Below are 25,224 nucleotides of genomic sequence, written 5' to 3'. Positions count from 1 at the left end.
TAATGTAAGGACTAGCATGAGATCACTCGTACTCTATTCATCTTAATATATGCAGCATAGTCTAAATCAGCTTTATAGGCAACACACTTTCTACATGAGATAGACAAAATCCGCGAACCTGGCCACACATCCTCCCGTGAACGACCTACAATAGAACTTAACGATCGAACATTAGATGAAAAAGTTCGTCATGGCCTTGCGCTCTGGACATATAAGAAATGAGTAAAGCAGTTTTTTCTATATGAAAGACGTGTTTCTTCAAAAGGTTCTTCTACGTGTATCTTTTTGCGGCTCTTTTTAATTATTTAGTATTCCGCTCTGCTCAATTCAATTTCGTCACCTTTTTCTCTTCTACCCACTTTTTTTACGTTTGCTGTGCATTTCCAACTTATACTTTGAGCTTTTTTACTTGAACGGCCTCATCAGATTGTCACATCTTCGTGCTGAATGTGTCTTCCTTGAAGTCCTTCATACTAACACCGTCGCCTGAGCGCCGTCACTTGAGCAACTTTACTTTCTTTCACTTCTGCCATGAGACTGAGTTCACTTCACCAGCCATTCCTTCAACCTCTTTCATGTTACTAACCAGCTTGGTATAACCTCATCTATCTCATCCCTCCTTAGGCTACAGTGGTCCATGAAAACGAAACAAGATGATGTACTATAAGGTAAGTTTAAGGGTGGAAGTTATAACAGCGTAGAGCAATAGAGTATAGGACGTATTTTAATGGTTATACTTTTTCTCTTTTTTTTATTAGGAAATCTCTATGTACATCGCTGTAACAAGAATCCTTAGTACTGCTGCTTTTTGAATACCATCAGCATGTGTGGTTTATTGAATAGTTTCTATATGGCTTTTCTTTTGTATTTTTTCCCCTACTATTTTTTGTATACTATTATTCCATCCTTTTTTTTTACTACCTGTGCTGACGCGTCACCGTCAGTGCCGTGTGGTCCAATAAAGCACTATCATTGGCTATATGCACATATGAGCAATATACTATATGCATGTATGAGCAATTTTGAGCAAATGAAAAGGGGTGTATGAGTGGTTTCTGAGTAAATAGAATTGGATAAAGGGAATGGAAGTTTGTTTCTCCCAATGAATCATTAGCAAGCCTTAATGCACAGGAAGCCACGAACTCACCAATGTCACTGTGCCGCTTAAACATCTCCCTAACCAGTAAGAAGCTATGAATGGCATGCAGGAGACGTGTATCACCCATAAACAAAACGGTCATTCAGTGTACTCTGATAAGTACTCTGAAAGCACTCTGAAATCGCTTGCCAAATCCAGTGACACACAGCAGGAAAAGTGCAAGTTCCTTATTCTGCCCCGACTTTAACTTTGGCCCCCCCCACCCGCCCCCAGTTTTCAATTTTTTTGAAAGTCAGATAATTGAAGGGAAGCAGGCACAGAATAAAGGGACTTAGAGAAAAAATTGAGTGCAGCAGTATATGTTTTGTCAGCGATCAAAAAAACATTGTAACTACATGGTCTGCCATTCATCTTGAGACAAGGTAATTATAAAAGTGCATCTGTAAATCGTAAAGCTCATTGAGAATGGGGAGCAGTAGCTAAATAGCACAGGGAGAGCAATTACACTTTGCGGCAGAAATAAGCATCTGCACCTACTACTAACGGTCACTGTCAGGCCTGCTCAAATCAATTCTAATAGACACAACTGTAACAGCGATTCGAGATGAAGTTGGATTCAACACGTAATTATAATATATGCGGTGAGATGGAGGTAAGAACGAACGTATATATTGGATATACATATATGTGTGCGCGCGTATGTGTTCGTTGGTATAGCATTGTGGTAAAAACGAAGGCCTTTCTTGTCTTTGTTCTTGCTACAAACGCACACGTTCATTTTACCGGTTCCTTTTACCATCGACGTCGAAGCTTCTACCATTCAATAATCCAAACGTCGATGGCCCTTGATGGACGACGAAAAACATACAAGAACTTGTTATGGTGTGTTGGTACTTGCTGCGCAAATACTTTTACAATACTCGTTTCTATACCTCGCGTATAAACACACACAATGTCCAACCCGTTTAGCATTCGCCATCTCAAGGAATGGTAAAGGCTTATTTATTGTAATCTACAATGTTGATGGTAAGTGCTGCAAGTGTTTTCTAAGTTTTTATAATTATAAAGGGTGCATAAGTACTACTATTCCTTGCTCTATCATACTGCCCCTTCTATTTCAGCAACCAGCAAAGATATCAGTGCAGCTTATAGGTAGGCAGATCTTATGAAGGAATGGGTGGGATGCACGTCAAACATGCTGTTGAGCGGTCTATGTTATGTTACATACTGCACCTTCAGGGTGTGCCTAGGCAAGGTTGGCCGAGATCAAAATTGGGAGGGTAGTAGTGGTGGTGGGAGTAGTACACACCCATACAAAAAAAAAGAGGAAACCAGTTGCCTTTTTGAGTTATCGCATGCAGCTACCATATTGGGACAGCAGAAAAAGAACCAGGTCCCCCCCACCCCCCCAATTCATTTACGATGAGATGCAGATGATGAGGCTTTGCATTTTGGATAGGATTGGCGTAAAAAAACGTTTATTGAAAAAAATTATGGGCAAAATTTTATGGATACTGCGTAACTAAATACGCTAATAAAATAATCGATGACGCTTTCAAGCTTGCAAAACGGACTTCAGAAAACAGTAGTGAAACTGTTACTTGAGGTTATACCATTCTAGTATTGCTTTTAAAAAGATGATGATTAGCCTTGATAGCTTATATAGGTTTTGTCAACGCGTCATCATTTTCAACTTACCAAAGATATGAGCAGTATAAATCGGCGTGTACTTCATATAGCCTATAGTTAGCCTATGGTTTAACAGAAACATATATTAGCAATTTCCATGTCGTTTAACAGCCCATGCCCTAAAGGAATAAACGTATACTTACAGACAGTCGCCAATAAAAGCACTTATAGCACCATCATGACTATTAATTCAAAAAGAGATTAGTCACTAAAGAGAGCTTTTTTCAAATTCCAAACAAGCAACTAAGCATTCTTACCTTGTTTTATAATAGCCTACAGATTAGTTTGAGAACATCTAAGAAGATGCTTTATTGATTTAGGTTTCAGTGGTCTTAAACGAAGAAAATAAGTAAGACATTGTTACCTGAATTGCAAAAGATGGTGGCAAGAAGAAGGTGGAGAAAAAGGGAGACGGAAATTGAGCTGGGGCATTCTTAATTTAATTCAGCAATTAACCTTTTTTTTTCTCTTTTGCACTCACCTTTATTCTCAATTACAACCATCTCCATTCGACCATGTCCTTCAACGTCTTCTCCATTAACGCACAAACTCAGAAGCAGCCTAAAACCAAAACATGTGTTCCTTGTAACACTGTCATCAAGCTTGGAGATGGCTTAGGAAACTGGAAAACTCATGTTAGCTCATTGAAACATCAAGCGAATGTTGCTGAATATGATGCCCGCATCGTCCGTGCTTCGGCTTCTAATGCTGGGGATATGGACGTTGACAGCACCAATTCGGGAGAGGAGCACCAGCAGCAGCATAGTGGTAGCAACGACGACGTCGAAGACGACGATGACAGTGACGACGAGTTGGTCGACATTGCTGCTTTGCGTCAGTCGTACGGTGTTTTCCTCTCTCGGCGGCAGGAATCTGGTGCTAATGCCGAGTTCGCTGCTGATGTGGAGAGTGATGGTGGCAGCGACGATGAAATCGACGAAGGTGATGATGATGGTGATAATCCGCTCGATTTCAGCGTCGACTACGAGACCAACGAAGACTGGTACCCTTTCGAGAACCAGTTGCAATTTCGTCTTGCTGCCTTCTTCCACGCAGACGATTGCCTGAAGACAGGATGATTAAAAAGCAGCTGAAAAGTCTTCTCGAAGATGTAGCCGTGATGTTTCGTGAGGATAAGGACCTCAAGGTGCCATCTGTTCGTTGGATGATGGATCTATCGTATGCTAAGCGAAGCAAAGTGCCAAAAATAAGAATAACAACAGTCAAAGCAGAGATCAGCAAGCCTAATACAGACGAAACTATCGAAGTTACGGCACATATGCATAAGCCATCAGATTGCTTAAAGCTACTCAACGCTGATCCAACTGTCTCTTCGAGTTTGAGTGCTCTACCCGACAAAACGCCTGACCAGCGAATCGAATTGACGCAAGGCAGTAAATGGAACACCTGCAATCTATTCCAGCATCCGTGCGTTACTAATTCTGTAGGAGCAATGCTTTGGGTTGGTGATTATGCCAAAATAATCGGCATCGGGCAGCAAACAACGTGCAAAATTGCAAAGTTCTACACTAAGCATGGTATTACATTTGCCGACATCTGTCCCGTCAAACTGGCCAAAAAGCAGGGTAACACGGAAGTAGCCGTACTTTCCTACGAGAGCGATCCTGAACATCTATACTACGTAACAATGCCAATCGATAGACTTGCCCTTGATTATGATGCCAATTGCAAATGGCATTATCTCGAGCACGTTGCTGCAAAGGTGACTAGTTCCGGTGCTGCTGGGGATATCTGCGATTTCGACAGCGGCGAGTTCATCCCTATTGACTTTACGAAGCATAGTGATTTCAGAATCGGTTTGCGTTACGATCGTCGGCTGCCTGTCAAGATCGTACCAGTGAACTTGTTCACTGATGACACTAGCGGCAACGATCAAAAAAATGGAACAAGTTCGATAGCTGGTCTCTAACGCCCGCTGCACTTCCACTCGCTGAACGCAACAAACGGGAGAGCACGCACTTGATAGCTGTCCACAACAAATTGACTGCTTTGGAGATGCTTCCCTTTATTGTCGAGGACTTGTGCGAGCTGCTCGAAGGGTGTGGTGATGTTCGATGCTGCTAGCAATCAGGACGTGTTGGTGGTGGCGCCGCTGTGCTTTATTTCGGCCGACAATCCTCGGCACGCCGAACTCGTGTGTAGCAAAGGCCTTGCTTCAACTTTCCTTGTCGCAAGTGCTACTACTATAAAGGATGTGATGAGCACTGGGCAGCTCCACCTCGCAATATTACTGACGTTGCAATGCTGTCAATGGGTCTTGATCTGGAGGATCTGGTGCGATTGCCAAATGACACTGTGACAGCGAATCCTACTGCTGTAGGATATAAACTGACTGGTGGGGAGGCGTTGGGCAACCTCGAGGCGTTTGACATTACGAAAGACTGCCCAGTAGAGATACTGCACACCACGATGCTGGGAGTCACCAAATATCTCTTGCTTGAATTTTGCAATTATCTTGACAGCGACGAGCTCAAAGACCTCGAGCTCAAGTGCCGCAGCTACGACTCGAAAGCCTTCCGTCGCATGCTCAGTAGTAGTCTGCGTCTTCGCCGTTCCTTTGTCGGTCGCGATTACAAGGTCTTTAGCCAGCAAGCAGCCGTCATCCTCAACGATCTCCTCCATCATGGTTGGTCAGCAAAAAGCGAGGAGAAAATGGAGGGTCTCCGGGCGTTCTTTGACTGCTTCCGTGTACACGGAGAGGTCATGTCGCTATTATTCATGTCCAAGATAGAAACAAAGTTCTCTATGTACAAGCTGCTGCTGAACAAGAAGACGGAGGAATTGACGGCTATGATTGGTGTTGTCGACAATTTCCTTGTTGCGCAAGGAAATATGACCGCCAACAGTAAGATGGGTAACAAGCCCAAGCTACACATCTTACATCACATCGTGGAGGATATCGAACGTTTCGCCACTGCTATTCATTTTGAATCAGAAAAAGGCGAATAGTTCAACAAATTCCTCTGAGAACACATCTTCCACACCAACCGCCACAACCCTTCGCGAGACCTACTTGTTTCCTTTGGACGGTATACAATGTTTCGTTGCATTGTCAATGGAGGCTATTTTCCCCATGTCGCGTCCGGTCGACTTGTTCATGCCAGCAACAAGATCATTGATTTTGTACGAGCAAACGACAGTTTCCGCAAGTTGTACTTCGGAGCTGACCGTGAAAACGTCGACAACAATGAGCACAAGGTGACTCTTAAGCGAGGCGTCAGCGGTCTCTTTAGGATCAGAAAGAGCAGTGGGTGTCAAGATGTCTTGGCTGAAATTACAAGTTTGAACAAGCATACAGGAGCAGTGTACTTCAAATTGTTTAAGCCCGTAATCACTCCGTACCCCACCGTTGACTTCTCTCGTTTATCCTCTGCATATACAACGAACTTTTCCACGTCCATTTATACGAACACCAGTAAGGATGATGCTGCCAATGTCAGATTAAGGCGCTCAGGAACCAGTACGTTGGAGGTACATCTTTCAGAGATAAGTCTCTTGGAAGCATTGGACATCCAAGTTCAAGCTACTGGTCAACAAGAGCGCATCATCAACATTGGCAAGTTCGGTTCGCTGTGGAGGCTTTTGGTGTTGGCTCCGGAAGAAGTCTCGTCGTTGTGAAGACCTGTACTTCTCTTATGACTAAATTCCACTATGCTCTCTTTTTCTACTTTTCTGCTTGTAATTATTTATGTTCTTCCCATTATCCTTTATGTTCTTCTCATTGTCATTATGCTCTTCCCATTGTCTTTATTATGCTCTTCCCATTATCTTTATGCTCTTTCTAATATCTTTACGCTCTTTCTATTATCTTTATGCTCTTTCTAATATCTTTACGCTCTTTCTGTTATCTTTATGTAAGTTCACCTACTTATTTCCTATGTCTCATTCATTATTATTTTATCTCTCTCTTACTGTATGCTTAACTCTTGATATATGCTGCCAATATAATTGAACCAACATCCTTCTTTCATGCAGAAATGACTTAGTAAAAATCAATCACTTTTCCATGTCACATGAGCCAGACCCCCTAAAAAAGGCCCCCCATCCAGCCACAAGGCAGATGCATGAGACAGCTGTAGGTAAGTTTTTAGGCTATAACTTTATTTTTCGTGCAACATAGAGACTTTAGCCAATCACAGCGCATTTTCTGGGTGGTGCAGTGCCATCTTTGCCTTTTTGAGCATCTATAGTGAACGGGGGTGTAGTAGAAGCGTTTGGGGTGTTGTTCATGTTTGAGATTTTGAGATGTAGCTATGAGATTAGGAATCAGGAACAAGAGACGTGTTCAATATTGACTGTATTGCCTTTTTAATAACCTGACATAACAACTGATTTCACAATACCACATATTTGGCGGTATACTTATAATTATAAGTATTTAATAAAAATATTAGTAATCAATTACTCATGGGTAATTAAAAATCTTTTAAGTAAAAAAAAATTGAATTTTTTTTAATTAAAAAAATAAAAACATCCAAGTTCTCTTACCATTTCAATAAATTTTTAAAATAGTAATTTAAACACAGAAATTCCTGTATCTACTAAATCCTTAACTAAAAGTATAAGAAATCTTATAGAAGAGGTTATGAAGGAATATTTTGATGATGAAGTGTTGGTAGAAAAAAAAGAAAGTAAGATGAAGATTATGGAAAATAAAATAAATGAAAAAATGAATAAAGTTAAAGATAAACAATTTTGGTACTTAAATAGTAGTGAAAATATTTGCACTTTCATACATACAAGAGGTAAGAAAGAAGGTCACATGTGCCACAGGAAGATTAGAACTAATATTGGAGATAACAAGCTTGATTATCTATGTTCTAGTCATAGTAAAATTCATGTGCCCAAGAAAAAAAATAAAAAAATTGTTTTACCACCTTGCATATCTATTGATAATGGTAATCCTAAAAAAGATTTAAAAAAAGTAAAAAAAAGAAAATCAAAAACAATATATGTATGTAATAGCGGCAACCTTAACCTGGAATATTTTATAAAAAGCTTATTACATTAACTGCAGACGTCATACATACAACAATATATCCTATATAGATATTCATTTGTATATAGGAGGGGGAGATTATCGAATTATTTATAATGCACCAAGATTATTATTTTTAATATATTCATTTAACATTTCCTTTTCATTAAACTTTTCTATTGTTAGCCAACTATTATCACTATCGGAATAATCTTTCCATTTAACTAAAAATGTATATAAACCATCTTTAAGTTTATGGTCAACAACAGCTTCAATTTGATAGGATTTATAATTTTTTTCCTTTTGTTTTCCTTTTAATTTTCTTTTTTTAGACCTTTCATTGAATTTAGGGACATCTTCACCTTCACTTGAAATATCTTTATGATTATTAGAATCTTCATCTGAAAACTCATCAATAACCATATTATTTTCTGATACATTTATATTTAAGAAATCCATTTATAATTCAAGCATTTTATCTAATTTATCTTTATTTTGCTTATCATTACTTACTACAATATTTAATAATTTTTTTTCAACAGGAAATTCAAATCCATCTGATTCCCATAGTTTATGATGGGGTAAAATTGGTACATTAAATTTATCTACAATAATACTAATATTTTTTAATAAACAGGCAACCTTAAATTGTAAATTGTAAAACTTTATATTATCCATTCTAACAACTGATTTATTGTTATTAAATCTATAAAATTTATTACCTAACTCTGAAAACTGATTTTCTATTTTTGAACGAAAACTTCCAAAGGTCTTATTAAAATGGTCTTCAGTTATAGATAAACTTTCATTAACATTTTTTCTAATAGGATAAACAAAATTAGAATCACTATATGTATAACCTTTTTCAACAGCTAAATCTACAAATTGGTTTACAAACAAAGTATATCCGCCGTCGATAGCAATAGTATCTTTATCATCCATTTTGTGATATAATTTCATATTAAGAAACATTGAACCATCTGAACTATCTGAACAAAAATTACTTTTGGATATAAAAAGTATCATATCATTAATATCACTAACGATTTGTGTTCTTAATCCATTTTTTTTAAATTTGTAAGAATATAATCTGCTATGCTTAATTTCTGTATCCACATAATTGATTCTTGAATCGTGACCGTCAAGAATTAAAGTAATATGTTTAAACAAATCAGGATTGTATTTATGTGCTGATAATATTCTTAATCTTATATTAGAAAACATAGTATCTAATGACTCATTAACAATTTTGTTTAACCTTTTATAATTATCTTCATCCATCCAAAATTTTTTATAAAAGCGATGAAATGTACTTTGCGGAAGATATTTATCTATTTCTTCTTTCCCAGCAATACCCGAAACTAAATGGTATAATAAGAATAAACCTTTTTCAATTTCATAGTAAGGTCCAGGGTACTCCTTATTGCCATATAATACTATTAAAAAGAAAAATACAGCAATATATCCTAATTTTTCTACTAATTTTTTTTAATAATGTCTATATAATTTATATGTTTTAATTCAGTTCTATGTTTATATTTATGATTAATAACAGGCCAATTATTATTCAAAAAAATCCAATAATTTATAAGAATTGAATTAATCTCATTTGTTATCAAGCTATTAACATCCATCATTATTACTTTTTTAATAAATAGAAATTCAATTTTTTTTTTGGAAATACAATAGTAATTATAAATTTATAAATAATCTCCTTATTTATAGAATTATTATTACTTATGGCTATGAATATATCCGCTTTGATGAAAACCCCCTTTTTTTGTCACTTCAATACTGTATCTAAAGCACTTCAAATAAAGGTACCTAACTACTACATCATTATATGTTTCTTCATGCACTACTAGTTATTTATTGAATACGACTACTGTTCTTTCGTCCTTCTTGTATTTAGCCACTGATACCATCCTTGTGTGAGTGTGTTTCCAGGGCTATAAAATAAGTACAGTATGTAACATAACATAGACCGCTCAACAGCATGTTTGACGTGCATCCCACCCATTCCTTCATAAGATCTGCCTACCTATAAGCTGCACTGATATCTTTGCTGGTTGCTGAAATAGAAGGGGCAGTATGATAGAGCAAGGAATAGTAGTACTTATGCACCCTTTATAATTATAAAAACTTAGAAAACACTTGCAACACTTACCATCAACATTGTAGATTACACTAAATAAGCCTTTACCATTCCTTGAGATGGCGAATGCTAAACGGGTTGGACATTGTGTGTGTTTATACGCGAGGTATAGAAACGAGTATTGTAAAAGTATTTGCGCAGCAAGTACCAACACACCATAACAAGTTCTTGTATGTTTTTCGTCGTCCATCAAGGGCCATCGACGTTTGGATTATTGAATGGTGGAAGCTTCGACGTCGATGGTAGAAGGAATCGGTAAAATGATCGTGTGCGTTTGTAGCAAGAACAAAGACAAGAAAGGCCTTCGTTTTTACCACAATGCTATACCAACGAACACATACGCGCGCACACATATATGTATATCCAATATATACGTTCGTTCTTACCTCCATCTCACCGCATATATTATAATTACGTGTTGAATCCAACTTCATCTCGAATCGCTGTTACAGTTGTGTCTATTAGAATTGATTTGAGCAGGCCTGACAGTGACCGTTAGTAGTAGGTGCAGATGCTTATTTCTGCCGCAAAGTGTAATTGCTCTCCCTGTGCTATTTAGCTACTGCTCCCCATTCTCAATGAGCTTTACGATTTACAGATGTACTTTTATAATTACCTTGTCTCAAGATGAATGGCAGACCATGTAGTTACAATGTTTTTTTGATCGCTGACAAAACATATACTGCTGCACTCAATTTTTTCTCCAAGTCCCTTTATTCTGTGCCTGCTTCCCTTCACCTATCTGACTTTCAAAAAAATTGAAAACTGGGGGCGGGGGGCCAAAGTTATAGTCGGGGCAGAATAAGGAGCTTGGGAAAAGTGGTGTATAAGATGGTATAAGAATAGTATAGTATACGACTAGTATAAGAGCGATATTGGTATAAGACTGGTATATGAATAGTATAAGATTTGAATCTGGGTTGGTCCCCTGATTTTTATCCCCTAAAAATCCAAAAAAAAAAATACAGCCTCTTCTCCATCTTGTGAGGAGCGGCCCCCTTCTTACTTTCAGTAGGATTATTTTCATCAGAATGCGTGGGGTTCAACTTGGCCTTAGCTACCTGCTTCTCTGCTACATACTTCTTCCAAATTTATTAAGCAGTATCTACTAAGTATAACAACGATGCTTTCATTAATAATTATGCTCCATCTGTTAAACATAACAACACATCATTCACTCAACACAGCGACGATGCTCTGCTGAAGACTGCACCCTTCGAAAAAAAATCGCAGCATTAATCATTTTTTAACGCTAATGAGCGGCACAAAAAAGGTAGAGGAGAGGGAACAGTAATGGGAGCGTTTTCTCTTCTATATATATTTTTAAATGATAATTCTCTCATAAAAAGCAGCTTTATAAGAATAGAGAATCACTGTTGTCATAACGAACATTTAAAAAAAGAGCTTATGGTATAATTTTCTAATGTTTCGTTATGAACATCTTGTGTTACATTGTATCTGCTTCCGCAGTTTTTATATTTTTTTTTTCAAGTACACGACATTAATCTTACCAGACTTTACTTTTTAAACTAATAGAAAGCTCGATGATTCTAGTACAACAAGTTAATTCAAAGGAAAAAAATTAAATTCAATCGATCAAATTAGGTAAACCAGACAGCCATTAAGTAGAAATGGAAGGACAGCAACTCTGCACACACATGTTCTTTAACATTAGCCAAATGAATTCGTAGCAGCATTGCCTCCAGTAATCAACCCGTACAAACACGTTGTATTGCAGAAAACACTGACACTAATGAACGTTCTGTGATGAATGTTTTTACTAACAACACCGCACGAGTATATGAAGAAGAAAAAAATGACGTAATCAGTTCAGTACGTATTTATTCTTGTATCTGAAAGTTTTGCTCACTAGTATGTTGTTTCCCATTTATCTACAGATCTAACCCTTTTTTACTTTTTATCTTATATAGAAGAAGACTTGTTGATATGTATACTTCCTCAAGCCTGGTATTTATTTTCAAAAGAGATTTAAAAAAAAAAGTAATTAGATGTGAATGGGACAGATGCTGATGATGTTATATTTCTATATATCGACTAGGTGTAAACAATTTTTGTTTTGCAAGGCAAATATATAAGAGTGCAGCTACGATCGAACGGAAGTGGGCAGACCGTGACGCCGGAATGGGGCCTGTATATAGGGACGATCCAATCCTTGCCGTATGGAAGGATTTCTAGGTGGTAAACCGGCAGATTTCTCAACCAGAACGACTCAAAATCTGTCTCATTCTTCTTTGAAAACTCGACGAAAGCGAAGACATGTTCCACATATTGCTGGTCGATTAAAAGCTTGTGCTTGAAAAAGTACAGGATGCGACTAGGCTGGGGTTCGCCACCAGTAAGAACAATACGAACGTATGTGCTCACGCGCGTGTGGCGAGTCATCTCTGAGATGAACTGTTGACCCATGAGCTCGATCTTCGGGTACTTGTAGATCACGTCATACACAAGATTGTCTGCTTCTTGACTAAGCGGGAAATAATCGCCACTATAGATACTTCGATAATACTCGACCAAGCAGTGGTAATGACAGAGGTCTATGTATTTCCTTGCCTGTTTGTAAAGGGTAACTTGATGGAGGCAGCAGCTCCGATCCACACACCAACAACCCTTGTCTATGACGATTCAGCTCTAAATCAGAAGCTTCTAAGAACGATTGCACATAAAACGTAGTCATTTCAGCCGAAACGTTCCTTTGCAGCGGTACAAGAAGACTGGAAATTGATGCAACTATGGGTTCATTGCAATACTGTTGCCAATATTGATGTATAAGATCGTTGCCATACACATCCATCAAGAACTGCCTCATATACGTCACTTCAAAATGATTCTTTCGATTAGTATTCTGGTTCTTAACAATACCATTCTACTATTCGAAACTGAAGAGCCAAAATCTATAGCAAGGACTGAAATCGAGGACAGAATCACGAATACAGCCATGGAGGTGCACATTCATTGTGATAAACTCCAGGCCGTGCAGTTCAACGCACTTTTTGCAAAACTGCTGCAAGCAGATTTGAGCAATGTCGATATTAGCAATCTTAATTGAGGGTTGGCAAAGGATACGTGCAGCTTCGATGAACTTGAGCTAGTTATCGTAATGTTCCCTAAGTAGCTTTGACTTGAGCAGAATAGGGGAAAGTGCAACTGTTCATGTTCGCCATTCCTCCGATGTCATACTAGTGAACTAGCTAGGGGATAAGTCAGAATCATTTCGTTTTCATTATTATCTACAAATAACATAATAAACCTTAATAAAGAAAAACAATCTTAAATTATAATATAATTATAAAATATATTTGTTAAATATTAATAATATTATAAACTATAACTATCTTAATTCTGAAAAAAATGTAAATATTTTATATTAAAATCTAGAAATAATTATATTTATAATTTTTAGAGAAAAAAAGATTTTGATAATTAAAATTTACTTTAAAAATATAATAATATTATTTTTATTAAAAACCTAAAATATAAAAAATAATAAATACATAAAATTTATAAATTACAAATAGTTTTTCTTTTTTTGTATAAATCTTCTATTTCCAACATATGATGTTTTTTATTAATTGTATTTAATTATATTATTTTCTTAATTTATTTAAATTTCTAAAGTTTCTAATATAATATTTGTAAAAATGATATTAAAGATAAAATGTTTGGAATAATTAATTTAAAACCATAAAAATAAGAATAATCCTAAATTTTTTATAAATCTTTTCTAATTTATAATTACAAAACTTTAATAAAAGTATTTATATTTACTAATTAAATAAAGTTCTTGTATCATCATAAAAACATTTTAAGTTACATTGATAAAATCCTTTAATATCAGGAAGAATATCTTCATATTTGCTATACTTTTTAGGAATTATTATGACTTATTTATTTAATACCCATCTTAGTATAAACAATGTTCATCAGCAAAAAGATAAATAATTTCAAGGAATAATTTCATTAAAAATAAATAACTATAATAATTTATTTTTATTTTTCCTAATGGCCATATTTTTTGTTATCTATAAATAAAAGTTTAAGTTAGGAATAATATAAAGGATTTGTATCAATTTGTATCACCTAAATAGTAGGATAAGATAAAATGATCTACAGTACCTATAAAAAAATTTATATATGTTTTTGATTTTCTATTTTTTTTGTATTAGTTTAATATATCATTGATAATCTTATTTAAATCTAATATACCTACTTTACAGACATATATTTTTTTTACTTTAATTTTGTTTTTTTATCTTTTTTTTTATCTTTTTTTTCTTTTATAATCAAATTTTTTAATAATAAAATCTTCATTAATTATTTTATTCTTTTTTTTTTAATTATGTGCTTTTTGCTATGTATACTACAAAGAAAATCAGGTTCTTGTTTATTCAGATTAGTTCTTATTTTACGATAACATATATTTCCCTCCTTTTTAGCTCTCTTATATATATATATATGTATATACATTAGGACTTGAAATTAAATACCAAAATTATTTATCTTTAATATAATTGATTTTTTCTTTTATTTTATTTTTCATAACTTCTTTTTTCTTCTCAATTGTGTCTACAAGAATCTCATCTTAGACATATACTACTGGCACACTATAAGATGTCCCTCTGCATGCAACTGTAACAAAAGCATATGTCTCTATGGTTGCAGAAGAGTGTTGTAAGCCAAAACACAGGAAATGTTCTTATCAAGAAGCTTTTTTGCCTTCCCAAACGAAATGATGTTGTAAGCATTGAGAATATTATGATTTACTTATGTACCCCGAATTTTTAAGCTCCATCTACAAAAGCATTTTTCACATTTTATCATTGCAATACTCTTTAGTATCATACTATGGAGTCGTATATATTATCTCATTATTAAAGCTTTATGCAGTAAGGTTTCTAGAGTCTACGTGTTTTGATCTAAGCATAGATCTTGCAACCTACCAATTTGAAACAACCATTGATTCGCTCCCTACCAACGAATCGTGCCCTGAGGCTGTCAAGAAATGGTGCGAAAATGTGAAGCAGTATAACTACGAGGTGCTCAACACTGATGAAGCTTTGGCCTATTGGGAAATGCGCAACAAAGCCAGAAACCAACTGAATACAAACCTTTTCCATACTGATTTGGATGCTGCTGCATTAAGTCGTCTTTTGGCTGTCTCATCGTCAGGGCAAAAAAAAGTATCGAATATTATGCACATGAAACGCAAAGTGGAGACTCCCAAGGTAAGGATGATACAATAGCATTATGTCGCTTCATATACTCTAACATTCAAAATAGATGGAAGCTGATAGTCTTTTGTTCGATGGTGTTTCGGTGGGCACAACGATCAAGTGACATGGCAAAGCTTTTGTAGGACGATACAAAGAACTCAACAACAAATAAAAACACGTCGTAGGTCTTTGTCTTAACAGTATCACAGATTTATCAGATGAATCTACAGATTCATAGTGCAGGTTTTTCAGTGACGAAAAATGGGCCATGATGAAAAGCAAGTACCAGTTCAGCATCAAGTGCAACAAGCAAGTGTTCAAGCCACTTTTTTAAAAAGATCAACAAAGCAATTAAGAACGAAGGCCTTGACAAAGCCTACCAAAGCGTAAGAAACTCTGAATCTGCTGCTTTGAACAGTGACAAGGAACACATCTTCAACATTTATCGTCATCAGCACAGCTCTCTGAATAACAGCATTAAGGATAACACTGAGCTGGACGGTCTGGTCAAGCTCTGAACGGAGGTCTTTGAGTCTCTCTTTCCTGACAGCCAGCATAATGTCAAGTGCAGATAGGGAGAGTCCAAGGCACACCACAACGATTACAAGATCGATCATCGAGTCATTGCTATAACAAATACACAGAAGGTTGATGTGCTGGACGTTGAGGCAGCCTGATATCTACAAAACTAGAAGACCAACAACGACCATCTGAAACTGGCTATCGAAAGCAAAGGCGTCCTTGATCATATTGTGCGACATGCTACTAGCTTTGATCCAAGAACAGATATGACCCTCATGTTCCAAGTCTACCAGAACCAATGCAATGTCAAAGTCCTCTCCTTATACGATTGTGGTCTATATTGTCTCTGGAAGAAGACTAGCCTCTCATTGCCTTCCTGCCCTAAGCTTCTTGCCAAAGACGCTGATTCATGGTTTGCAATTCTGGAGTTGATCTACACATCTGCAATCAAGCTTTCCCAACAATTGAATCAGACTAACGACAGATCCTACGACTTGTACTTTAGTCGCAAGAGGAAGAGCAAGGCGATTGACTACAAGGATTGGCTCCGAGGTACCTTCTTCCCCCCTGACACCGTTGCTGACCCATTGATTCTACCTGTGCCTCTATACGATCCAGCAAGCAATGGAACTGAACCTCCCAAGAAGCAAAAGATCATCTTCTAAATTTTCCCTGTCTATCATCCAAGTTTATTACAATCATATGAATATACCAGTTATAACAAAGCATAATACAGTGTTTTGTAAATGATTTTGCGCACTATTTTTTTACATTTTGCGCCTTACTTTTTTTTAGTTTGTGTACCCAATAAGTTTTGCAATAAGGTTTGCGTACCCCCATATTTTTTGCGTACTTGATTAATAATTTGCGCCTTCGAATAATATTTTGCATACATTTCTAACATGGCCATCCCAAATCATTTGGTCAACAATTTCGATTCAAGAACTGGTGCCAACTTCGATGACAACTACCCTTCAGAAGTGCCGCCGGAATATGTGAACTGCCTCAACGTCAATGATGAAATGGGCGTCATCCAAAACGAGGAAATGGACACTGAGGAAACTCCAGATCTTTTCGGCATCGCCAACATGGAGTGGGAGCAGTATATTCCTGGAGTAGCAGATCTGCCAAAAGAAAGGGCTCCACCAGAGCCACTAGTGAGGAGGATTATGGACTTATCAAGCTGGAAAGAAGAAGCAAGACGAGAGATACAATCAATGGAGGTGGATACTGTTGGCATATGAAAGGCAGAGGTCTCGAAACTGAGGGAAGAGAAGAAGGCACAGAGTGGAAAGAAACCCAAGACTGTGGCTAGACAGATTAGAGGAAACTATAGATCATACACCCCACAGCAAATCCAAGCACTATTAGATTTGGCAATCTTCAGTGGTCTCTCAGCAAGAAAGGCAGGAATTTTGACAGGTATCGTGGTGAGAACCGCCCAACATTATGTTCGTCAATACAGGCTCAAGGAGGATCCAGGTTGGCTTGTAGGCATGAAGAAGAATTCTCTTAGAGGCAACAATCGCAAGCTGAAAGAGGAACACACCGCTTTTTTGATGGATTTCTTTGACAACAATCAATCAGCCGTGCTTTGGGAGGCTCGCGATGCCCTGTATGTGAACTTCCTAGCATTGTCGATCGACATATCTAGCCTACATAGACATTTGGTCAAACACTGCAGCTTAACACTGAAAAGATTGAACAAACTTCTTGCCGCAAGAAATGCCCCCACAACGATCGAGACAAGAGTTGCTAGGATAAACGAATGGATGGCTGATCTAGAGATGGATTATGCCACCAATTGCGTATTCGTGGACGAAGCTGGATTCAACATGCACCTTAGAGGAAACTTTGGACAGTCAATCAAGGGAACCACTGCTAAGCAAGTTGTCCCTTTAAACAGAGGTGTATTAATATCCATTATCGGTGCCATATGCAAGCTTGGAGTTATTGATTTGACATTAAGAAAACCAACGCCAGTAACAAAGAAGTCCACCAAGTGCAAGAAGAAACGGAAGAGAAATGACGATTCTGCAGAGGAAGCAGTTGAAGCAGTTGAGAAGGTTAATAGAAGAGTAGGCACTAGAGCTATTCACTTTCTAGAGTTCCTCGATGGCGTCTTGACATCCCTGGATCAGAATGGCATAACCGGCAGATACATCGTGATTAACAATGCAACCATACACAAGACAGATGAAATTTGAAATTAAATCCAAGAAAGAGGATACAAAGCAGCATACCTACCCCCATATTCTCTATTCCTCAATCCTATCGAGGAATTCTGGGCTAAGGTGAAAGCTGGTGTCAGACGAGATTGCTTGACAGTCAAAAATAATCTCAGTGAAAGGATCATAGAGGCAGCAAAACTAGTTACAATCAAAGACTTTCAGGGTTATATCAGGCACTCCATGTCTTTCTTCGACAGATGTCTAGGTAGTGAACTAAATCTTTAACTCACAAATTATTAAAAACTCGATACACAAATATTTCTTCCAGTACACAAACTGATATCTCGAGGCACAAAAATTATTTCATCATACGCAAAAAATATAGGGGGTACACAAACCTTAGTGCAAAATTTATTAGGTATACAAACTAAAAAAAAGTAAGGCACAAAATAGAAAAAAATAGTGCACAAAATCATTTACAAAACACTATAGCTATTAAGAGCACCTGCAGCAGTCGCTGTTACGAAATTGTTAGATTTCAGAGTTTTATAGCCCACTTAACAGTGCGTAACAGCTTGATAGGGCATTTCGTGCAGCAGTTACTGTTACGAAGCTGTTAACTTCACACGTTATTGGTTTTAATAAACAATTGCCCTTTCTCCTGAGCAGGGGGCAGCAGCAGAAATGTCAGACAGGAGAGTGGCATTAGTAGCAGTGTTGTTCAATTTGAAGAATACGAACAAAGAATGAAGTGAGATATTAGCTTTGTTTTTCAAGTTCTTTTTCTCGATTCTCGATTCAAGAAACTGTTAAGTTTAATAGGATATTAACAGCAACCGCTGCAATGTCTGGCTGTTAAATAAACTGTTAAATTTAATATAACAGGTTCTTAACAGCGACCGCTGTAGGTGCTCTAATATATGCGATCGTGCCTTTTATTTGATAAAATTGCTAATAATAGCTAGTAAGTGGGAGTAAAATATAAGAAAGAGAAGAAGAAGAAGTAGAAGAAGGATAATAGTAAATAGTATAAACATATTATAAACTATATATGAAGAGGGATACAATATATATACTTTCATGAAAAGTATTTGTAAGAAGGAAATGATTACTAATTGTGACGCTGCCTCTGGGATGCAGGATGCATGTATTCACTATAAATATAGTTATTTTAGTGATTAAGTAGCATATGATTATATAAAATGTTATCGTACGGTAAGAGGACTAATCAGTTTATTACTATATAACTTGCTATCACCAAATTTTTAATTATCAGCTGAATTTTAAAAATCGGAAAAACAAAATTGAATTTTATTTATAATATAAAAATATAATCACAATAATATTAGCTAATATAAAAAAATGGTGATCCTCAACACAGAAATCCTTGTATGTAAACAAACTATGATAAGCTCAATGAATATTATCATAACTCAAGTTATGGATAAATATTTTGATGATGAAACTCTATATGATTTGAAAGAAAAAAAACAAAAACTAATGAAAAATATCATAAAGGAAAAATTGGAAGAAACAAAAACAAACAATTTCTGGTATATCAATAGCAGTAATAATATATGTTCATATGTTTATAAAAGAGGAAAAAAAGAAGGATATATGTGTCATCGGAAAATAAGAACAAATATTGGTGACAATAAACCTGATTTTCTATGTTCTCAACATAGTAAACTACATGTACTTAAAAAAAAAGAAAAAAAAGAGAGAAAACAATCTATAAATATCAAAAGAATTAAAAATATATATATATATAATAGAGGAATATTAGATTTAGCTATGGCAGTAAAAGTTTATTACAATAACAGCTGACATTATTCATTAACTTTTCAAATATATGCTACATAAAAAAATAATAATTATGAGGGGAGACTATGTCTTTTTTGGTTTCGAAATTAAAATTATTTTTTTATGAATTAATAAAATCAGAATTAATGAATTTATATATTAATTAACTTATAATTTATTGTGATAATTTTATTGATTATTTTGCTTAATATAATTATGTTTTAAATCTTTAATAAATGTATAAACATGAACTTAAATTTTTATAATGTTTTAAAAATTATATTATAAAATATAAAAGTTAAAATTTAAAATAAAAAAAATAGTTAACAATTTATATTATAAAGTATAAGTTTTTAATTCTTTTTAAATATGAATATTATATATTTTAATTATAACAAAAACTTTAACGTAAAAAAATTATTAACACAAAATTCAAAAATATTACTTTAATATAAATATCTTTAATTTTCTAGAGATCCTTTTGATACCGGCTTGTCCCCTAAGAGGAGTTTTCCTAAGTAGAATGAGTGACTATAAATCAATTATCACTTTGAGGTTTTCCTTTTTGGGAACAAGCAGGACTTGCTGCAACTTTTAATCTAAGTTAATGCTGGTATTCACACTTTGGTTTGTCATTGCAGCAACAACACTAGAGACAACTTCACCAATGCACTCACTATTTTGGTGGCATTAATTCTAGTTCTGTTCTAGTTATCACGCTCGATACTAGAGTTTGAGTTTGAATTTGACCCGGGCTGTATTAGCCATTGCAAAGGCCTGGGCATTTGAAATGTTGCCCTACATTTCTTCATCTGTTTATGAGTCACTTAAATTGGGTTGCCATGCATCTACAAAATCAGGTTGTTTGTTTACTGCGAAAGTAGACAGACTGTAAGATTCTTGGGTATTCATAGTGAAATGTGTACAATAAAACAGTTATCCTACTTACTCGGCATGTGATAAATGCCATATCACAGCAGAGCCGTGCTATAACTAGAATACAAAGTTGTATATATATACCTATCATTATTAGACTCTGACTTAGATGAAGAAGAAGAATCAGATTCATATTGGTTTAGAAGATCAATAAATTAAACTTCCTCATTCTCATCCTGATACTCATATCTAAAGTAGTCCCCTGGAGCCTAAGTAGGGAGATAATTGATTATCTCATCTGCATCAGTAGCACTGGTATTGCTATGAAATTGAATAGTTGCTAGCCCATTCAAAAGACTTGCCTACTAGTTACTATGCTTATGGCATCATAAGAACTCTAAAAGTTTCTAAGGATAAGCAGAGACAGTGCGATGGTGACAGGGAGCAGGGAGACTTAATGGAATCTTTCAGATTCTCATTTAAGTCTAAATAACAACCTAATGGTTGTTTAGGATTAATAAATTAAAGTCAAGACCTCTTCAAAGAAATCAAAGATTTTTTATCAGACACACCCCCTACCACTTTAGGAATTAAACGACAAATCGAATAAAATAAAAAAAATAGGATTTATTTTTTTATACTTTATTATCATAATGATTAATAGATTTCTTAATTTCATTAGAAATCTTATTATCATAAGATATTCGATTAGTTTTCCAGTATTTTTAACAGTAGTCCAAAAACCTAGTACATATTAGATACAGTATACACTCTTTCCAGAAAGTAAATTCGCCTTGTGGCGAGAACAAAATTCAGGTTGCACGGAAAATAAATTCGCCCTGGTGGAAAATTAATTTGCCTGATGGCGATAATAAAATTCGTATTGTACAACATATAAATTCGCCTTGGCTAAAAATGATTTGTAAGACAAAAAAGCCTTGGCATTTGTTGGGTATATAAGAGCGTGCCAAGTGCTTGTCCTTGTTTTATTTCTTTTTCACAATTACATCAGAGATCATAAATAATGAACATTCAATTCTTGTTTGAAAATGGGAAAGGTTCCATCGTGGACGAGTATGGCAGACCTGAACCAATGGATTATATAGTTGATGAGGAACAGTTTCGTCTTGAAACGTGGAGCTCTCATACACAATACTTAGCTCAATTGCCTCTAGAGAGCGAGAAAGAAGTAGAGACAATGCAGACGGAGGAGAGAAAGCCTTGTAGTGATGTTATTATGAGGGAAACATCCGTGAAGCGAAATTATACACGCTATTCGGATCAGGATAAAGTGAGGTTCTTCAAGCTACTGCTTGAGAGATGTATGAGTGCGGCTGCTGCTGTAAAACAACTCGGGATTCATGTTCGTACAGCACAAAACTGGGCTAAACAGTACAAGAAGGATCCTGACAGTGTCTTTGAAAAATGAAAAAAGACTGGTCGTCCATGTATTCTCTATGAGGATCACAAAGCGTTATTCTCGAGTGCATTGATGGGAATCCTTCAGTCGTCTTAGACGAAGTAATGAAGAAGTTAAAGCAGATATTCACAGAATTAAAAGTATCTAAAACAACATTGTTTGATTTTGTAAAAGAACATTGCAATTTGTCTCTCAAAAAAGCTCGACTATAACCCATAGAGCGGAACAGCGAAGAAAAGATTCAAGAGCGCTTGAATTGGATTCGTAAATGGGAAAAAACAGACATGGATTTTACAAGAAACTGTGTCTTTCTTGACGAATCTGCTTTCCATATTAATTTGAAACGTAGTATGGCATGGTCAAGGAAAGGTACACCGGCAGTGGTCACAGTTCCCAAAACACGAGCAACAACAACAACCATTTTAGGTGCCATTTCTGCTGAGGGTCTAATCAAATGCAGCCTTAGACTTCCTCAGCCTCCATCCAATAAAAAGAGAAAGAGGGGAGATGGCATTGCGCATACAAGCAAAGGAACGGTTACGGGACACTATGTCAGTTTTCTGAAAACCACAATGGATGAAATGGACCAGTATCCGCACATGAAAGGTCACTATATTGTGATGGATAATGCTCCTATCCATACATCAGAAGACATAGCCAAATATGTAATATCTTGCGGCTACCACTGCGCTTACTTACCACCATATTCACCTGAGCTCAATCCAATTGAACAATTCTGGTCAGTGGTCAAAAGCAAAGTGAAACGTAACAAGTTTCTTGATAAGGAAACGTTGATGACCCAGATCACTGAAGCTTCCAATAGCTTGAAACTATGTGATTTTAAAGGAATTGTTACGTATTCTCATAAATGCTTAGACAAGTGTTGTAACAGTCAAGCGCTCTGAAGAAACTATCTTTCTACGAAAACATGGGCATTTAATGTTGAGTGAAGCTTTTTTACAGGAGTTTCGAGTTTAATATATCTGAAAAAACCATTTCATGCTTATAACCTTTCATACTCGTGTTATAATTTTTCACTCCCCCTTGTTATAATGCAACAGCTGAATTGTATGCCAGTAATGCCAGTTGTAAAAAAAAAAAAAAAAAACCTGTCTGGCTGGACATGCAAAGTAAAATAGAAAAAATGTCCAGAATGCCCGCCTGTCTGGACACGCCAAAGTAATAAAAAAATGTCCAGAATGCCCGCCTGTCTGGACACACAAAGTAAAAAAAAAGAAAATGTCCAGAATGCCCGCCTGTCTGGACACGCAGAGTAAAAAAAAATGTCCAGAATGCCCGCCTATCTGGACAAAAAAACGATGTTGCCATGGGAATTTTCTTTTGTACTACAATGCTTTTGCAATGGATGGAAAACTTGATTCTGACTTGTTTCCATGTACACATGAAAACTGTACTTCTGCCTTCAAAAATAAAAAAGCCTCTTTTAACCATGTTAATGACTATAACCAACTGAAATATGTTGTCAATTTCAAGAGAGATGAAGGTAATTAGAACTATCATAAGCCAAATTGCATTAGTGTAATACTTTTGTCTTTTTTTATTTAGATGAAATACATGTCGAACTTGAATGGAAAGAAGGCTGTCTATTATGTCCATATTGCATGAAAACCTTCAAATCATGCTCGGCAATCAGAAAGCATTTGGATAGACTTGGAGGGAAATGTGAAATCAAAAAAGGTACGAGATTAAAAGAATGCAAGACTTGTCAGGCACTCAAATCTTTTTGTTTTATTTTCAGTAGACTCTTCCAACCCCGATTTTAATGATGAAGACGATGTAGTTCACATTCCTTTGCCAGATTGTCCATCATATGACGATTCTTTACTAGTTCCTCCTGACCCTAGCCGACGTCACTCTTTCACTGAAGCAGTTGTCTAGAGTTGCCAATCCATGGAAGCCAGTGAAGACGAAAAATCCAAAAATGAGTGGATCATTGGGAAACTGCATATTGAACCGATGGCTCTGATTGAAGATAACGAATCACCCCAGAAAGCAGAATACAACGCTTTCACCTATGCGGCGAACATTCAGCGCATGACAGGCAAACAGTTCGTTTGCCACCCGATTGTCCCGGCAAAGCGAAAACTGTGGAAAAGTTCCTCGGATGAGATCCTGGCGACATCATTTTCTCATTTAATCCACTCGTCTCCTCTTCGTGGTGTCTTATTGCAACGACAATAATCTGAAGTCAATCACCAAGTCTGTCAAATGCTGAGTTCTGACTGGGAACGAATGCCAAATATCAAATATGCTTGTGCCCAAGTTCTTGCTGGATGTATCTTGGTGAATGAAAAAGCTGGGCATACTGTTCTTGTGAATACTCTTGAAGCTTATTACTGCCTATGCTCAGTGGATGTTCACCGTGAACTGTCCAATCAGCATGGATCTATCCTACCTCCAACGTCGTATTATGAGAATGTCTGGCTATGTGTGTTGACTACTAGTGATGGAGAAAAATTGACTATTGGGACGCAAACGATGAATGCTTTAATTACCTCGACTATCCGCCTAGATATCAGGGAAGAAACCAAAAGTTGGACCAACCATATGTACAGCAGATTTCCGATCCAAAATAATCCGAATCTACATTGATCATGGAAGCTGGGAAAAAGCTGTAAAGCTCTTGAAGGATACCACGACAAGACAATTGGAACAATTCAATTTGACCAGTCAGTTGCGACAGATTCGTTTACAATCTCACCAGCCTTCATCTTATTACTTGATTCGTGCGTCAAGCTTTTTGGCAACACCATTCTCTTGCCAACCACTCTCGGTTTTTACCAATGAGAATCATGAAAATGGGAACAACAAAACCGATTCTTACGAAAAAGCATCCATAGTAGCCTCACGGTTATTCGAGCTGACTGCACACCAAGTTTTATCTGCACCCAAACCGTCGTTATCAAAAACACAAGTGAATCAATTAGTTTCCCAATGTGCAACTGGAAAAGTTCGAGATACACTTATGAGTATTGCATCATCTTTTACTGACACCGATGATATACTGATTTTGCACAACCGCGAATTGAACAATAGCTTAACTCAACTTGCTTCACTTATGTCATCTGACATCACAAAAGCCAATAAGTCATATGTCATACCCAATACTCAAAAGAGATTGAAAACATTGCTGGAAGAATAAAAGAAATATCTTTAGTGCTGAAATGAGATTTTTCTTTAATTCGACAACTTGGTGCTCATGTTGTTTTTGGGTGTGTCCAGACAGGCGGGCATTCTG

General features: G+C 36.3%; 7 protein-coding genes across 7 annotated transcripts; all 7 read left to right on the top strand.

Annotated features, from left to right (window-relative positions):
• Positions 1-3,303: 3,303 nt before the first annotated feature.
• BDB00DRAFT_934276 (uncharacterized protein) lies at positions 3,304-5,162 on the top strand (the record flags this gene model as incomplete). The annotated part of the gene is made up of 2 exons (XM_053129149.1): positions 3,304-3,791; positions 3,863-5,162. The coding sequence occupies 2 exons, from the start codon at positions 3,304-3,306 to the stop codon at positions 4,716-4,718; spliced, it is 1,344 nt and encodes a 447-aa protein (XP_052972669.1). The 3' UTR covers positions 4,719-5,162.
• Positions 5,060-5,758, top strand: BDB00DRAFT_879767 (uncharacterized protein; the record flags this gene model as incomplete). The annotated part of the gene is made up of 1 exon (XM_053127913.1): positions 5,060-5,758. One exon carries the CDS (start codon positions 5,060-5,062, stop codon positions 5,756-5,758), a length of 699 nt encoding a protein of 232 aa, XP_052972668.1.
• Positions 5,759-5,845: 87 nt separating this feature from the next.
• Positions 5,846-6,427, top strand: BDB00DRAFT_879766 (uncharacterized protein; the record flags this gene model as incomplete). The annotated part of the gene is made up of 1 exon (XM_053127912.1): positions 5,846-6,427. The coding sequence occupies one exon, from the start codon at positions 5,846-5,848 to the stop codon at positions 6,425-6,427; it is 582 nt and encodes a 193-aa protein (XP_052972667.1).
• Positions 6,428-6,494: 67 nt separating this feature from the next.
• On the top strand, positions 6,495-6,763 carry BDB00DRAFT_860731 (uncharacterized protein; the record flags this gene model as incomplete). Its single annotated transcript, XM_053126013.1, has 1 exon — positions 6,495-6,763. A coding segment is annotated over exon 1 (239 nt), but the record flags the coding sequence as incomplete, so codon positions are not given.
• Positions 6,764-14,612: 7,849 nt separating this feature from the next.
• Positions 14,613-15,297, top strand: BDB00DRAFT_793483 (uncharacterized protein; the record flags this gene model as incomplete). Its single annotated transcript, XM_053121212.1, has 3 exons — positions 14,613-14,631; positions 14,848-15,185; positions 15,241-15,297. The coding sequence occupies 3 exons, from the start codon at positions 14,613-14,615 to the stop codon at positions 15,295-15,297; spliced, it is 414 nt and encodes a 137-aa protein (XP_052972665.1).
• A 137-nt stretch (positions 15,298-15,434) lies between these two features.
• Positions 15,435-16,360, top strand: BDB00DRAFT_793482 (uncharacterized protein; the record flags this gene model as incomplete). Its single annotated transcript, XM_053121211.1, has 3 exons — positions 15,435-15,559; positions 15,592-15,679; positions 15,866-16,360. The coding sequence occupies 3 exons, from the start codon at positions 15,435-15,437 to the stop codon at positions 16,358-16,360; spliced, it is 708 nt and encodes a 235-aa protein (XP_052972664.1).
• Positions 16,361-16,675: 315 nt separating this feature from the next.
• Positions 16,676-17,854, top strand: BDB00DRAFT_738318 (uncharacterized protein; the record flags this gene model as incomplete). The annotated part of the gene is made up of 2 exons (XM_053118422.1): positions 16,676-16,927; positions 16,970-17,854. Coding segments are annotated over 2 exons (1,137 nt in total), but the record flags the coding sequence as incomplete, so codon positions are not given.
• Between the last annotated feature and the right edge of the window lie 7,370 nt (positions 17,855-25,224).

Source organism: Zychaea mexicana (genome assembly GCF_025766255.1).
Source record: "Zychaea mexicana strain RSA 1403 chromosome Unknown BDB00scaffold_190, whole genome shotgun sequence".
NCBI classification, from domain to species: Eukaryota; Fungi; Mucoromycota; class Mucoromycetes; order Mucorales; family Lichtheimiaceae; genus Zychaea; species Zychaea mexicana.
Note: the sequence above shows the minus strand (reverse complement) of the source record. Positions and strands in the feature narration are given on the sequence as shown.